Source organism: Drosophila ficusphila, unplaced genomic scaffold (assembly GCF_018152265.1).
Source record: "Drosophila ficusphila isolate 14025-0441.05 unplaced genomic scaffold, ASM1815226v1 contig_198, whole genome shotgun sequence".
NCBI classification, from domain to species: domain Eukaryota; kingdom Metazoa; phylum Arthropoda; class Insecta; order Diptera; family Drosophilidae; genus Drosophila; species Drosophila ficusphila.
The window spans coordinates 597,112-613,059 of NW_025064092.1; the positions used below are offsets into that span (position 1 = coordinate 597,112).

Sequence of the window (15,948 nt, forward strand, 5' to 3'; positions counted from 1 at the left end):
AGTAACTTTTTCTACAGCTTAAGTCAGACTCTCAAGTCTGATAAAGATTTTCTAAAAAAGAGGACTATACAAAATATGTTGCTCAATTAAAGCCAGTTGTTATTTAAATTTCGATGTGATGTGATTTATCTTCTTCAATAGATTCGCTTGGAGTTGGAACGGCCTACCAAATTCAAAACTGATGAGTTACGATTGCCTTAAGAATGCAAAGTGCTTTGGACTTGTGAGTCGATTTGCTGGCCGTCATTCTAAGTGTACTCCCCACTTTCCCCCCGTTCGTCGCATTTTGGCCAACTCCCGCTGTTTTTGGGCACGCTCAACTTATTAGTGTCATTTGTTTTTTTCGCTTGGCGGGCAAAGTCTGAAAAATGACAGGCGCCGCCGAGCCACTGACATGACAGACATCCTGTCCCCGGGAACGGAAACCGGACAGCCTCCCCCTTCCTCATCCCCCGCCCCCTTCCATCCCCCAACCGACTTTACCGACGCTTCACAGCACTTTCCTCTCATTAGCGTGCGGCCATAACAAGTAGCCGACCCGTTGACCGTTGGCCGTGTGCCTAACTTATGCAAGTTACTTACCTGGCCACCGACCATCGCCGACCATCCCTGCGACGGATTTATGGGCCTGGCTATTAATCAAAGCCAACAGCAGGTCCTGCTCATGGTTTTAGAGCCTGTTTTGATTGCCGGCGGAGCCGCAAATTTATGCCCACTGAACAGGAGGCCCGCTTGAACATTCAATTTTTGAAATTGGCTGCGAAAATGTTGAGATTGCAGATGGCTGAAATATGACTCTGGTCGGAGGTAGATGCTAGCATCGATAATTATTTCGGCCGTGAGAGCGGACTCTGGGGAATGGATTTCCCGCCCGGCAGGAGGAGCCTCAGAGGTGCCCCAGATGGCGAACATCGTTGGTGGAACATGGTGGAAAATGGAAGGCGGAAGGCGGAAAGTGGAAGGTGGAAGGAGGAGGCTTTTTATTTTACCAGCTGCATTCGGTTCTTGGCATATTGACAGGGCACATGTTTGCCCACATCCCGCCCAGATCTCAGCTCCTTCGATGCGTGCACAGTGGTGTTGGGTTATTGATAGTTGGTATTGGTGAGAGGAATCTCCATATGCTTTGTAGGTATTTTCAAAAGTAGCTGCTTTTCAAACAAAAGAAGATAAGATTCCAATAAACATTAAGCCCAAATAAATTATTAAAACATGTTAACTAACTTCATATATATAAACATTTATTTAATTGTTATCAAATTTAAAAACTTTTCGAGAGTAGCTTAAGTGCTTTATATTTATTCAAATTACAAGATAAATATAATGTAACGACTAAACATATAATAACTATTCAATTAAATTAATATAAAGTGAAATGTACTTATTCAATCAAGCATACGCATTTGTTGCCAATATACATATATAAAAATTCTTTTAAATTTTATGTTCCCTATTTTTTATTTATTCTTCTAGCAAAGAAGACGAGTTTCAAAGTTTTAAATCTCATTTGAATGAAAGTTCCCCTCAGAATTGCGAACCATTTGACCACAGTGGCCTGCATTTGCATATGTTTCTCATGCGTGTGGTGAAAAGTGCGGGCGGGGGGCGGTGAAAAGCAGGGGGCGGGGCAGCTGGAAAAGTAAGGAGAGGTGAGGGAGGGGGTCGATGGTGAGGGAAGGGAGACGCAGTTCGGTGAGAAGTGCAGCTTGTTTGTCTTGCACTTGCGACTGTCGGAGCAACTGTCAGGACATTGTCGCATTGATGAAGCGTCCTTTTGGTCGGAACGAGGAACAAGGGATTGGTGGTGGGCCGGGGGAATGGATTTGCGAGCGAGTGCGAGTGCGAGTCCTGTCAAAGGACATCTCGCATCAATCACACAGCACCATGTGTTTTATTCGATGGCAAGAACAATAAAGCGAGCAGGGAAATAAGGCCAGCGAAAGAAAGACAACATCTCCTTGAAATCTTAACACTTTCGTTGCTTTGGAGTTTTCATTAGCGCTTTCCCGGTGAATCGGCAAAACGGAACCGATCCAATTATCCCTCGAATCCCCTTTCCCCTTTCCCCTTTCCCTTTCCCGTTCCCTTTTTCCCTTCCCTTTCGATTTACCCCTTCCGTTTCCGTTTCCGTTTCCGTTTCTTATTTGTATATTTTTATTTTTATGATTGGAGCCGGGACACGTGGCTCTCGGATGGCTGACTGGTTGGACTGGCTGGGATGGCTGGGCTGGCTGGGCTGGCATCCCGCCGAGCTAGAGGCACATAAATCTTCCAGCTTCGACGACGTTTGACAGCGGCACTCATATGTCACACCGGCGTGGTTGGTTGTTGTCGCACATCCTTGTTGCTGTGGGCTTGTTTTGGATTTCATGTTTAACATTTTACAGCAACGACAGCAGTTTGACAGTTTCTGGTATTTATTGTGGATGGGAGGGAAAACAATTTGGGCCGTTGCTAAATAGATCAGAGCGGGAACTGCGGGGGAAATCAACCCGATGAAAAATGGATCGTGCCCTATATTTTCAAGAAACTTGCTACTATTCAGCCTGCTCCTTTTTAAATGTTATTGATGGTCTAAAAAAGTTAAATTAAATGTCAACCAATCAAATTACCTTTTTTCGAACGAAAACAAACTTTTTGGGAAATCCAAAACGGATCTTTTTGTTATTGAAAATAAATGTTTGTTTTTAACTGAAATCAGTGCTTTGTATTCTTTATAATGTTTATGTGATCAGTTATAATAAGTGATTTTATTTTAAATTTATTTCCAAATTTAACAAGGTTCTTAGTAAATTTATAAATATATAATTTTTTATTTTATTCAATTTAATTTTATTCAACGTTTACAGTAAAACTGCTTATGATATTCACTTGTTAAAAGCATAGTTCCCTCTTTCCTTTTAATTGATGTAAATTAAAAATTGATTCCCCTGCAGTTGCCGAGCAGGCGGGTCAAATTGATAAGCCTGACGTATTGTTTGCCAAGTGAAAATCTGGCAACAATTAAAATGCGGTGAGGGCGTCGTGGGGTTAAGCCACATGCAACATTGGCAAATTGCAGTTCAAGTGCTTAACTCGGCTCATTTCGATGCAGGCCGAAAGGCAGCACTTATTGTTAGTAACGGACACTGCCAACAGCTACAATGGCAGCAGCAACAATTAGGCTATGTAATTACGTCAAAAGGGAGGAAAAAGAGAGGAGGAGGGAGCGGGAAGTAAAGCAGCAGCAAAGGAAAACAGAGAAAAATATCCTCAAAGCAAAGCACTGCGGAAAAGGATACAAGTATATGCTGGATTGTGAGGAATTGAAGAATAATTTTTTTTTAAAATAATATTAAAATAATAAGATATTTACCAATACGAAGTTATAACAAATGATTACAATTTCCAAAGAAAATCTAATTTATATAGATAACAATCCAGTTAACATAGACAACCGATAATTTAAAGTTAAGCTATGAGGTAGTGCTGATCAATAAACACTTTTATCTCTTTAAAACTTGTTTTTTTTTTTTTGTTCAAGTGAGCCAAAAAATTTCGTTAAGTGAAGTGGCAGTAAAAGAGTGAAGAGGCATGTTGCCACGAAAAGAAGAAAAACAGGAGCCAACGCGGAAAACAAAGGGCGGACATATGACAGAACAAAGAGCAGAAACAGAGACAGAATAAGAGAGAGAGAGAGAAAGAGAAAGAGAAGCAGAAACACTGCGAGATATAGGGAGACATGTCCAGTGCATTTGCATTTAAATGGTGGGAAATCGTGGGAGGTCAAAAGGGTTGCAAAAAGTGGGCGAAGGGGCGTGGCTAACTACTGCGTGCATGCTAACGATGCACTGCAAAAACGCTTTGCTACCCCTCAAAAAAAAAAAGGAAATACATATGATGGAAAGTTAAAACAAGTGAAGAACTGTTCAAAGTGCAGCAATTGTTAAAATAAAGAATTAACAAAATATTTTTTATTTAATTTTTAAATTTTAGGAAATCTAAAAACTAATTTCAGTGCATTGAAGGCGACAGTGAAAACAGCAAAATGCAATACAATAAACATGGAATGCATTTTGGCCCTGCTTGTCTGTGAGCGTTTGTGAGTGCGTGATTGCAGAGTATACCACATCATCAGCTACGCCACCCACTTCCAACCACCCACCACCCACCACCCTGCACTCCCCCCATCCACCAACCATTGAACAAAATGCCCAATTTGGTCAACGTCAACGTTTTGAGGGCTTCAGCCTTTAGGCAACCACACATCGAAAAATAAAACCTAGAAATAAAAATGATTTATTAATTATTCGTTAAAGATTTCGCACAAAGGAAGGGTATTGGGTTTCTCAATAAGTGCGATTTGCGATTTTAAGAAACTTGGAGAAAATTAAAGTCTTGATATAGTAGTTAACTTAAATAAATAACAAGTTATTCAAGCAGTTCTTAGAAATTATTTCTAAGTGGTAAGCCAAGCATAAATTCAAAAAAAAAAAAAAAACGGTTCGTTATAATCTAAACATTTAATTGGTATCTGAGTAAGTAGTATTTTAATTTTTTTTTAGTGCACCCTCCACTTGACCCCCAGGAACTGGCCCACACGTAGCACGCATTTGCAATTTAAACTTGAATACGCATAAATTAGTGGGTATTGCCAACTTGGCAACAACAACCCCGGGTGCAATAACAATGGCTGCCATGATGACAGGACGAGGACATGGGCGGCGGGCCCTCTAACAGGCGGCCCCCTCTAACAACGCCAAAAAGGGAGGGCGAGTGGTCGGTCGACAGTGGTCCGCAAATTGCTGCAACCGATATAGTCATAAAGGGGGTCATCCTTCTGCCTTCTGCCTTCTGCCCTCTGCATGTGTAACTAAAAAAGGCGTCAAGTATGGAAACCGTGTAAATTCAATCCGCCCCCAGCGAAAGTGCAGAACAACTCATTGAGTTTTTAAAATATAGGGGCGAACATTCTACTTGAACACGCCACCCTTACTTATATCCTCAAGTTTTCCTGTTCTCCATTGTAGTTACCAAAGTTAAGAGCTAATGGCAAATAAAAACCAGTAATGGTGTGTGTACTCGTGGGGCATTATAACTTGCTGACAATCAATTCAACTGAGCTTACAAATTATGAAACTAATTTGCACTTCTGAGAAAAATAACGAAGACATTATTTGAACATTTTGCCAAATAGTTATTTCCGATTCTCAATCAAATAAGACACTTTTAAGCTGAGCAAAAAAAATATATAAGCAATGCGAACCAATTATTTAAAAATGTAATGTTATGTGCCTTAAATTGGATATTACCTAAATACAAAATTTTAATTGATTTCACAATAGGAGAATGAAGTAGCATCTCCATGAGGTCAAAACCATTTAATAAAAAAGGTGATCCATGTAATAGAGTTATTAAGTTATTTATGAGAAGCCTTCAGTATAAGCAGCAAAAAAAATTACGATAAACAAAGCCTGGATATAAGTAAAATAAAATTATTACTGGCTTTACCGAAATGAAATTGGGAAGTAAGTAAATATTTAAAAGAAATAAAATTGATAGGTTTAAAGCCTCAACAGTTGACTTTTCGGGCGTGGCCTGACCCACCCCACTGTGCCGGAAAAAGGGATGGGGAAAAGGGGAGGGAAATGGGATGTGAATGGGAATGGAAGATGGGGATGTGGATGGAAAATGGGGGCAGGGCAGACTCGGAGTGCGCTTCATTAGGCATGTGTTTGTTTGCGGCCTGCGGCCTGGACCGGACCTGACACTAGAAAAGTTTGACCAGGCTGCGGATTGCTCCCCTGGGTGGAGGAGTCCTGCCATCCCGGCATCCCGGCATCCTTCCTGGGAAACGGCGAAGGATGTGGCTGACAGTTGGGACGTTTACTGCGACTGCAAATGAAACTGGAACTGGAACTGGAAGAGGGATTCGACTGGGATTCGGCGGCCCTTTACAACGCCACTTTGCTTAATGGCCCGATTCTGAGCTTAATCGCCTCGTTTCAAGTTACCGGCCATAAACGAAATGCATCCATCATAAAGTGTTTTCCCGCTTCCCGCGCATTTTAATGCGATTCTTTTTATGGACAGTTTGGAATTAGCCATCCGGGAAGAACCCAAACGATATATTCTTTTTCGCTTAGTTGGATTCGCACTCTTTTATTTTGTCAACTAAAAAGTTAGTTTCAGTTAGAACTTTATATAAAACGACGACACAAGTTCTTACCAGCAAGGTTCTTTTCATAGTTAGTTTAATCCTAACCACGTTAGCAATAAAGCAAAAAATTATTTTTAATTATCACAACGTAGATATCTTTCTCGGGTGTGTTAAATTGCGCCAAATGGGGAAAAAAGTATTTTGGTTCCAAGGTAAAAGTAACAGTATAATGCCGTGGAAATTCATTTGCTTCTTTATTTTTTCTGAGTCGCATTAGAAGTGCCTCCAAATCAGCTAAACAAAATAAGGCTGTCTCATTAAACGTACACAGTGCGTATGATCAATATTTTGGCAGCTAATCAGCAAGGATGTTAGCGAAAGCGATTCCACTTGTGGATTTGAGACAAGATAAATGTGTAAAAACAAACAGACTATTCCCCTGCAGTCTCAAAGTAGATATGTTACGATTTAAATTTATGACAATATCATAAGCTGCGAAAAGAACATTCGGAGTTATTACAAAAACGTCTTAGCAATGTTAGCAATAACATACATTAACATGAATAAAAATGAAGGGTATTAAAAAACAACGCCTTATTATTCCTTAAACAATATTCCTTAAAGGTTTGAATTTTTTTTGAAGGGTTTGCATTAACCTATAAATAGTTTTCGTTAACCCAAAACACTTCTACTAGTTGGGTGAAAAATCATTTATTTTAGTTTGCAACTATTTGTATTTCATTTATTTAAGGCCTCAAATCATCACGTTCTTTGTCCTCAGCGGTATTTCCCTCTGGTCTTTTTTGAAAACCTATAAGAAGACTCTTCGTAAGCTTAATTGTCCTTTTAGTTGAAAAAAGTATTCTGCTTTAATAATACCAACCTAATCCTCTCATTCTAGTCATCCACTTCGAACGCGTTATTCAGGGCATCAGCCACCTTCGATCTCGAGCTCGCATTGCAGACGAAAATCATTTTTGACTTGAAAATAGATCCAGAGAGCCATAGTTCTGCGTTTTCGGCCATTTCGTCAGTGGCAAACTCGATAAATCCTTGTCGTCCCAGCACCACAGATCCAATAATTTTTCCAATTGGACTGCAATATGCTTCTAGTTCTTCCCTGGTGCAATCCGGCAAATTGTGCAAAAATATCATGTTCTTTGTATGATCCATGATTAAAATTTCTTCGGAGTTCCTGCGTCAATTTGAACTGTCAAGCGAGAAAAATTATTTTAATGTGTGACCAGAGGTTGTGGACGAGGAAATACTGCACTCGTTCCGTTTTCATCCTATTTTTAACCTAGTTACGCTATAATGATATAAGGGGTACCAAAATTCCATCGACTCCATTTATCAGATTATGTCAGCTGTTGTCTGTTTTAGAATGATCTAAAGAAAATTGTGTTAAGAAGGTAGCTACCTAAAATTACAAAAAAAGAAAGAATTTTCAGTAAAGACTCGAAGAGATACTCTTTAAACAACTTTGTGTAGATACGGACACACTGGCAGACTTTTAAGTCATATACATACATACCTATATTAACATTATTATTAACTTATTTACTTTACTTATGAACTTGATTATTTCCCCTTAAAAAGATAGCTTCGAATATAAGTAACCCACGACAACACTGTCACCCCATTGTGACCAGACTTTGGGAGAGGTATAGTCAGTTGGATCCCGTTCTCGATACTATTCGGATCGTAAAGCTTAACTAAATTTCAAGTAAATTATTGACAAAAAAATAAGGAAAAATCTCGTAAAAATCAACAAAAAACAAAAGAAAAAATTTAAAACTCCGTTCATTTTGAATCGGCACAATGGTGTGGAATGCGCTTTCCTTTTGGGATGGTCAGCCGGTAACCTCGCCCGTCTATCCCCAGATGGGGGATCTGCTGAACCCCAACACCTCCGGATACCAGGGGATGCAGCACCCCCTCAACCCCCAAAGCCCCTTCAGCCACCACCAGAACCATCAGCAAAACCACCACAACCACCAGACCCACCAGCACCACTCGAATCCACTTTACTACATGCGGATGGGCGGTGGTGGAATGGGTGACTTTCGCCAGATGAGCTGTCCGATGCCCAACTACATGCCACAGTTCCGGGAGCCCTGTTTGGACGACACAGAGGCCTACTACGCCTACAACGGCGTAGACTCCAGCCGGGAATTCGGCGCAGGACTGCCTCCTTCCGGCGGAGGAGCCGGAGGAGCATTTGGGGCACGGGGCGATTTCTGGTAGAAATCTGGTAGACGACGGCCCGCCACTCCGGGCATTTTTACTTCGACTTTTTGTGCCTTTGATCTACGGAACTATTAAAATGTTTTCTTCCCGCGTAGTTATTCGAAACGTCTTCTTGTAACGCTATTTGAGCTGATTGGAGACGGCAAGCTTATTCATATGTTTTTTTGAAAATTACTATTTTGTTTAAGAAATACCAGAAATATAATTTTTATGTTTTGGCGTAGTCACTTTACGTACATTTATTTTTTAAAATAATCAAAGATTCTTAATGGGATTAAAATGTTGGGACCTTATAAGTTTTCAATTGTAAAAAGGAAATAATTTTTTGGCAAATGTATTTTATATTCACAGAGTGTGTGCTCAGTTTTTATTCAGATATATTTCAGAATATATACATTTTCGGAAAAACGAGAAACGTTAAGGTATGGGTGCTTGGCATTTTTATGCCAAAAAGGACGTCTGTCCCAAAAAAAAAGGCAATGACACCACCTAATCCTCCTGTTTTGGTTATGACAATAAGGTTGTCCAAGCCACGAAAAGCTGAACTTTACCTTGTTTTTAGAAAGGTATCTAATTTCCGGACAGATGATGCTATTTATGTTTTTAGCCAAATCACTTTTTTAGTCATATGAAAAATTGAACAAAAACATTACTCAACTGGAAAATGGAAAACAGCTTGGACTTTGTTTTACTATTGCTAACACATGTTCAATTTCTTCACTTAAAGCACAGGGACTTAGTTGAATTTAACGAAAACACATGTAAAATGCTGTGTTATTCATAGAGAACGGATTTGAAACAAGCCAAGAAGGTTGATGTGTTGACATCCATCTGTAAAAATATTCGCAAAGAAGTTGAATCCCCTTTAGTTTGGGTCTTGTTTACTTGGCAAATGTAGCATAAATACGGGCAATTACAATTCAGGGGAGAAAGGCCATAAAACAATCGCTTTACTTTTTGCCCGGCATTCCGATTCAATTGATTTCGATTCGATGGCAGTCTCATATTTCTGCAATTGCCATTTAAGGACTGCAGCCGGCGGCCGTGGCTGTCAAGACTCGACCTTAATTGATTTGCCTGCGCAAATATTTTGCTATAATTAAACAGTTGTCCAGCTCTGGACGGGATCTGGATCCCCGGACTGCCCGGGATCCCCCGGCTGCACTGCAGCACTTAATGGCCAGGCCACAAACATTTGTTCAGACGCTTGTTGCAAGTGCCGCCGCCGCCTTTCTCCTTTCTCCTTTCGCCATTCGCCAGTCAGCCTTTCAACTGCCTTTCACCTGACCGACTCTTCTGCCCGGAGGCGGAGCGGAAAGGGGGCGTGGCAGACGGTTTGTTTCCTTTACGGTTCGAGGAGCAGGACTCCGGGTGAGCAAATTGCAGGCAGCCAGCCGTTTCAGCAATTTCGGGCCAAGTAAAAACTTGATTAATGTTCGCTATTCAATTTCGTCTTTATCGCAGCCCGCAGCAGCACTATCTTAAAGGAAAACGGGGGATTATCGACTTTGAGTCCATTATAGGAATATCAATTATATTTCACTTCAAAGTCAAACAACCCATTTACAAAATAGCACAGATTGCAAACGTAATTTGGATGAGGTCTCTTTTAAAAAAAGGAAATAAAAGGAAAAGTATTCCGTGCAGGAAAGTTCATAAAGTTCATACAAATATAAAAAGTACATATTTACTTTTAGCACTTGGAAATAAATAATAACCAATGGAAACAAAATCATATAATCCTAGGTTATGTTATATTTTTCATGTGAAAACACTGATTAATTAATTGAAACATTGGTAGTTTCAACTAATTAATCAGTGTTTGTTTTGTTTCCAGATTTGAACCTACAAAATACAGACGTTAAGGGGTACTTTTCGAATTCAAACCTTTTTTCTGTTGCTTTGCAATTAAGCCCAAAAGTATTTATCAACAATTCCAGTCGAGTTTTCAGCCGTTTGGCTGGAAAATGTAAATGGAAATGGGAAAAGCGGCGAGTCGAAAGGAAATGGACAAACGCAAAAGGCGTTCAACTTGAAAACACATACACAAACATTTATAGGACGCTTCAGGGAAATTCCTCCCACTTCGTTCGACCGACCCCCTTTTTCCGCTTTTCCCCCTTTTCCCGCTTTTCTCCACCGTCCATTGTCCGTCGTTCTGCTGACTTTGTCAAAAATGTGTTGAAAAGTAACAGCAAAACAGAAAGTGACAGCCGTAAAAAGCGTTAGACTTGCCATCTAGCAGCCATTTTGCAACTGACAAATATGGCGGCAAGCTGGGCGGGGGGCGTGGCAAATCGGGTAGCGGTGGGTAAGTGGAGGGGGAGGGGTGAGGGGGAGGGGTGCTCCGGCAGATGGAAGAGATTTCGCATTTTGTATCATAAATTCCAGGCGTTGAGCGGCGAGCAGGCGGATCCAACGAGCAGAAACGATTTACGACCACACGAATGCAGATATCATACAGGAGTTACTGCCGGTCGCATCTATACTATATACTGTATGTGATAAAAGCTACAGTGGACAATCAGATTAAGCAACTTTTATGCACGAGCCTTTTTATGAATTTCTTGTAAATCCACATTTTTATTTCAGGTATTTATATTTCAGTACGGGTAACTATTAAATTTAGTAAGAAGATTTTCAGAGAACAGCTGGTAAATTCTTTTATTTAAGATTGCCATTAAAACATTAAAACGAAATAACTTATTTTGAAAATGTTAATTCTATTAATATCTTTGTTTAAATATTTATTTATTCTTTTGTTTTTTTCTTTTTAAACAATGACATACAAAAGACTAATGTTCTCCTCTTAACATGTAAAATACACTTATCTTTGCTTTAAATGTATTTTCCATATTTAAAATTCATTTTGTTTAACACTTTCTTGTATACGAGTTTTCTCTGTACAAACAAAATATCTACGTGTAAATAAATAGCGCTAAAATTGCTGCGTTGTCATTATCGCTTCCAATTCGATTGCTTTGGCTTTTCATATTTGAAATTGGCAAAAGCTTTTGTTTATTTGTGCTGAGTGTTAGAGGCCAAAATGAATTTAGATGGAAAATGGTTGTCAGCTAAGCCGATAAATTTAATGGAAGCTGTCGCGACATGTTTTCAAAACTGTGGATGTGGGGGAGATAAAAAATGTGTTCCAACAAAAATCCTCTAAAGTGTTGTTGTTATTATAGAGCTTCACTGATGGCGAGTTTGGTAAGCCTTTGTCACAATTATTTATTATTATTATATTTATTAAAGTTGCCTTTGACCATATTGCTTCTATTTGTTTAATTGTGCCGAATTCTCGACACTTTTTCAAAGAGAAAATTCTTAAGAGAAGAGAAACACTCAAAATGTCTGTGGTTTGACTTTTCCAAGCCTTCATTCCAACCGGCGGCTCATTTCTTATTATATTCCGCCTGCAATTTCACTGATTTATTGTTGGGGAAGCATTACCTCCTTTGCCATTTGTTCCTTACTTTGCTCGCGTTTTTACTTTTGGTAATTGTTTGTGTTTTCAGAAACAATCGGCCATCATGCGGGGTAGATTGGACTTACAACTCAAGAGGGATTCAATTAAAACTAGCATGTTTATTGTTCATGTATACTATTGGCAAAAAAATTATAATTAGTTTGCGCTTCATTAGGAAATAAAGCTTACCATACCAGCTTAAGAAAATCTAGAGTGATAATATACCAAAAGTAAATGAAAATATTTGTATTGGTTAAATTGTTAAAGAAATAAGCACATAGTGAACCTCATATTCCATGTTAAGGTGAAGAATATAATTATGAACAAAACCCAATTAAGGCAATAATAAACTTACTTAAATGAGACTTTTCCTGACTATTTCAACGTTTTCTCTCCCCAATTGCTCTGCTGACCTTCCAAATGGGACGAATGGCCAAACAGATAAAGACCGGGGTCAGAGGTCGTTTCGGCAGCGTGACTCCTGCAGGGTAGCTCCTAATCGAACCCTGGAGGCAGGTCATTCCCTCCAACTTGCTACCCCGTCCATTCCATTCCGCTGTTCCGCTGTTCCGCTGTTTATTTTGGTCGCTTCCCTTTTGGCCAACTTCTGTGGCAGCGACGGCAACAGCTCATCTGTTTTTATTTATGTATTTCATTTATTTAATTCAAACGTCTGACTGAGCTGTGTGCTCTGTGGGCTCTGCTGCCACTCCCCCTTTCCCCTCGAATCCGAATCCGAATTCGCCCCCTTTTACTTCGTTCTTCGTCCTTTGTCCTTTGTCCTTGGCGCGGTCTTCGGTTCGTTGTTTAGTTTCGGACGGAATTTGCATTTGGCGAGTCCGCGCCGTCTTTCACGTCTTCCCCAAAACACTGAACGAACTGACCATGGAAAACTCTGGCCAAATTCATTTTGCACAAATTTATGGAAATACATGAAGATAGAATCGTTCTATGCGGTTTAAGCTACCCATTGGCATCAAACTATTTTGACAGAGAATTTCGAAAAGAAAATGCATTAGTTAATATAAGGAAAATTTTAAAGAAAATAAACCAATTTATTAGGTTAAGTTCAGCTTTATCTATTAATTGTTGTGCCATAGTAAAATGAATTCGAATTCTTTTTAGAATTTTTTTCGTGGTAGAATTCAATTATTTTATTATTTAGCATTGCAATGTATTTTTTTATTCTAAAGGAAGTTAAAATATCTTACAAAATTATTTTATTTCAATGCAAAGTAAATACGTCATAAGCGAAAATCGTTGACTTTTTCTCACAGTGTTCTTCGGCCTTCCGTTTACTTTGGTGTTTTTCTTCATTAAATGCGTTTGAATTAATTTATAATTTGCTGACGCTTATTTATGCCGCCTTATTTTCGCCAGCGATTCTTCATCTTCTTCTTTCCGCTTTTTCTTCCTTTGGCCATTTTCACGCCTCGCGCGTAACTGTAATTAATTGTCATCGAATTTTCAGCGAATCAGCCATTTTTTTTGTGTTTTTATTTTATTTCTTCGCTGGTAATCGCTGTTGGAAGATCTAGAAATCTCAGCTTGAGTTATGATGTTGATGTTGTTGTGGTTGCTGCTCCATGCCTCTTGGATTTTGATGTATGAGTGGGGGGAACCTCGGTTCCAGCCCTTAATTTTGGTCGGCACTTGAAGTTGGTCGATTACACATTAAATTAGATTAGCCTGATTTATTTTACAAGCTGTGTTGCAGATTTTTTTCGTGAAATAATTGAGTAAGATATATATGGATTTACGTTTTTTTAAAGCCACATAAGATAACAAATAGGTTTTTCTTACAGTACAACTACAATTTAAAACCTTATTATTTACTTTCTTTGTAAGTTTGAGACCTCATAAGATCATTTATTTCAAAAAAGCTTTGGCCAGTCTCAACTAAGCTTTACATTTTGATTGTACTGTGTATTTATACTTGTTAAATTAAAATAAAATCTCCATTTTAATTTAACAAAAGATCCTCTAAGCCCAAAAACATTGTAGCATACTTTTGTGTACAGGATGTTTAAAATCAATAGTTATAGTTATATAGCCACCGAATACACTTTAACCTTTACTAAGAATTGCTTTCGAAATCATTTATAGGTCCGCATTCGCCTTTTTTCTGTCTAATTTTCAGGCATTTTGCAGTCTCTGTTTTTCGATTTCCCTCGTGCGTTGAGCAGCACAGATTTTTGCTTATGATTGAGGACAATCGGAAAAGGGACGACGAGACAAAGGCAGGACTGGCCAAGGATCCAAGGATCCAAAGATCCAAGGATGCAAGGATGAAGCGGTAACAGATATTTCGAGTGACGCGCCGAAAGTGTGGCAATTACAGGGCAGGAATTGTCAATTGATTGCCACTTAACACGTGCGCCCACTTCAGTTGCAAATAGACAGGACACTCGATGAGAACCGAGGGTGCTGCGAGGTCCTTTCACTCAACTGTCAGTTTAGCCAGAGAAACCCTTTCCCTTTTCCCTTTCACCTGCCACTTGCTTTTACTTTTCTGCCGGCGAAATCACACTAAATCGAACTTATGCTAACTGAGCTGCGATAAACTCGGCTGAGCCGCAAGTTCGCATGATTTATCCTATGCAAAAGTCATTCGGCTCCAATCGGTCGTGAAATTGTTTAGTGCATTAAGACGTTCCCGAATCGTATTACATATCTTCATCAAATATTGACAGATTGTAATAAGTCAAAATCAATTGCAAGCCATTAGGTCGGAATATTTTTCATCGAATGGGGGAACGCCAAAATTTATTTTCGCATTTCCACGGCTGCTTGTGTGAATCGACCAAACTGTTTGTTCAGAACCTTTAAGATCCCTTTTTGGTGCTTTAAGTCAAATGGGGAAAATCGTTAAATCCATTACCAAGTTATGTACGTTATATATAACATTAAAAAAATAGACTATATGGCGTTAAGTCCTTTGTTGTCTCTTTAACCATTTCGTTTCTTTATTTTACTTATCTTTCTTATTATTATTCTTTAAATCACTTATCCTTAGAAACAGATAAATTAAATTTACAATACCTTTCGGCATTTACGTTTACCATTTAAAACTCATCACGATCTCTTTGCTTGGCAACATTACTCATTGGGTCCCATTTTTGTTTTTTGTTCCACCATCTGTTTGACACTTCTTTGGCCATTAAGGGGGTGGCAACAGGGCCGCCCCATTATATTCAACAGCAAACATCAATCAAGGGCTTTCCGTCCTGTTTCAATTTCACTTTCAAATTCGAACACAAATCCAATTTGCTGCGCAGGCATTTAAATGAATGTTTCATTTATATCTATAAATACGCGGCGCGCAGTTAATTAAACATAAATGAATCAACATAATTATATTGTGCACACAGACACTCACACTCACCGACACACACACACATGTCCTCTCCTGTCTGTGTGAACCGAGGTCCTGTTGATTTTATGCAATTTGCTTATGTAAATTTTATTTGCGTAATTTCGCGTATTTTGCCAAGTAAATTTTTCATTTTCCCTATTTCGTTTTAGGGTTCCTTTTTTGCAAGTGAATTTGAGGTGTGTGCCCTATGACTCTGTGTGTTTTGTGTATGTATGTATGAGTGTGCTCGGAAATTATGCAGCGGGTCCTGCTTAGCATTAAAACTCGTATTTGTATGGTCAGGCATTTGTTCGTAGTTTCAAGTTTGAATTAAATTTAAATAGAATGGGATACTCTTCTGGTAGCAGGAAAAATATGAATTTTAATCAAACTCAAAATTAAACAAATTTTAAAACTTATGTTATTGTTGCTGCTAATTATTAAAAACGTCCCAATTAACATAAGTTCACTTATTAATACCCTTCAAAGACACATGATTGCTTTAGGTTTCGCTTAAGAATTTTGTCTTTAAACAATTTCTTAAATATATACCGAGACATTTGATCCCCACAGAGGTTACTTCACTTCATATCAGCTTTTACTCCCCAAAGGACAGAACAAAATCTGAAAACAAACAAAATTTTGACTTAAAGTCGTTGACGGTTTAAAGCACTAAGCTGTAATTGGGGAATTGGCTTGGCCGAAAGCATGAACATGGCCAAAAGTTAACGCACA

The 15,948-nt window shown here is 39.0% G+C and overlaps 1 protein-coding gene and 1 long non-coding RNA gene across 2 annotated transcripts; one reads left to right on the plus strand and one right to left on the minus strand.

Moving 5' to 3' along the window:
- Window positions 1-6,834: 6,834 nt before the first annotated feature.
- On the minus strand, window positions 6,835-7,386 carry LOC108091159. The gene is made up of 2 exons (XR_001771378.1): window positions 7,023-7,386; window positions 6,835-6,950 (listed from the first exon to the last, which is right to left on the minus strand). It is a non-coding gene; the product is annotated as an uncharacterized LOC108091159 (long non-coding RNA).
- Window positions 7,387-7,818: 432 nt separating this feature from the next.
- Window positions 7,819-8,612, plus strand: LOC108091150 (protein SHORT-ROOT 2). Its single transcript, XM_017190186.1, has one exon. The coding sequence runs from the start codon at window positions 7,961-7,963 to the stop codon at window positions 8,384-8,386; it is 426 nt and encodes a 141-aa protein (XP_017045675.1). The 5' UTR covers window positions 7,819-7,960; the 3' UTR covers window positions 8,387-8,612.
- Window positions 8,613-15,948: the final 7,336 nt, after the last annotated feature.

What these genes read in the sequence shown, in the direction of transcription:
- LOC108091150 (XM_017190186.1), top strand. Translation starts at nt 7,961, where the DNA reads ATGGTGTGGAATGCGCTTTCCTTTTGGGATGGTCAGCCGGTAACCTCG.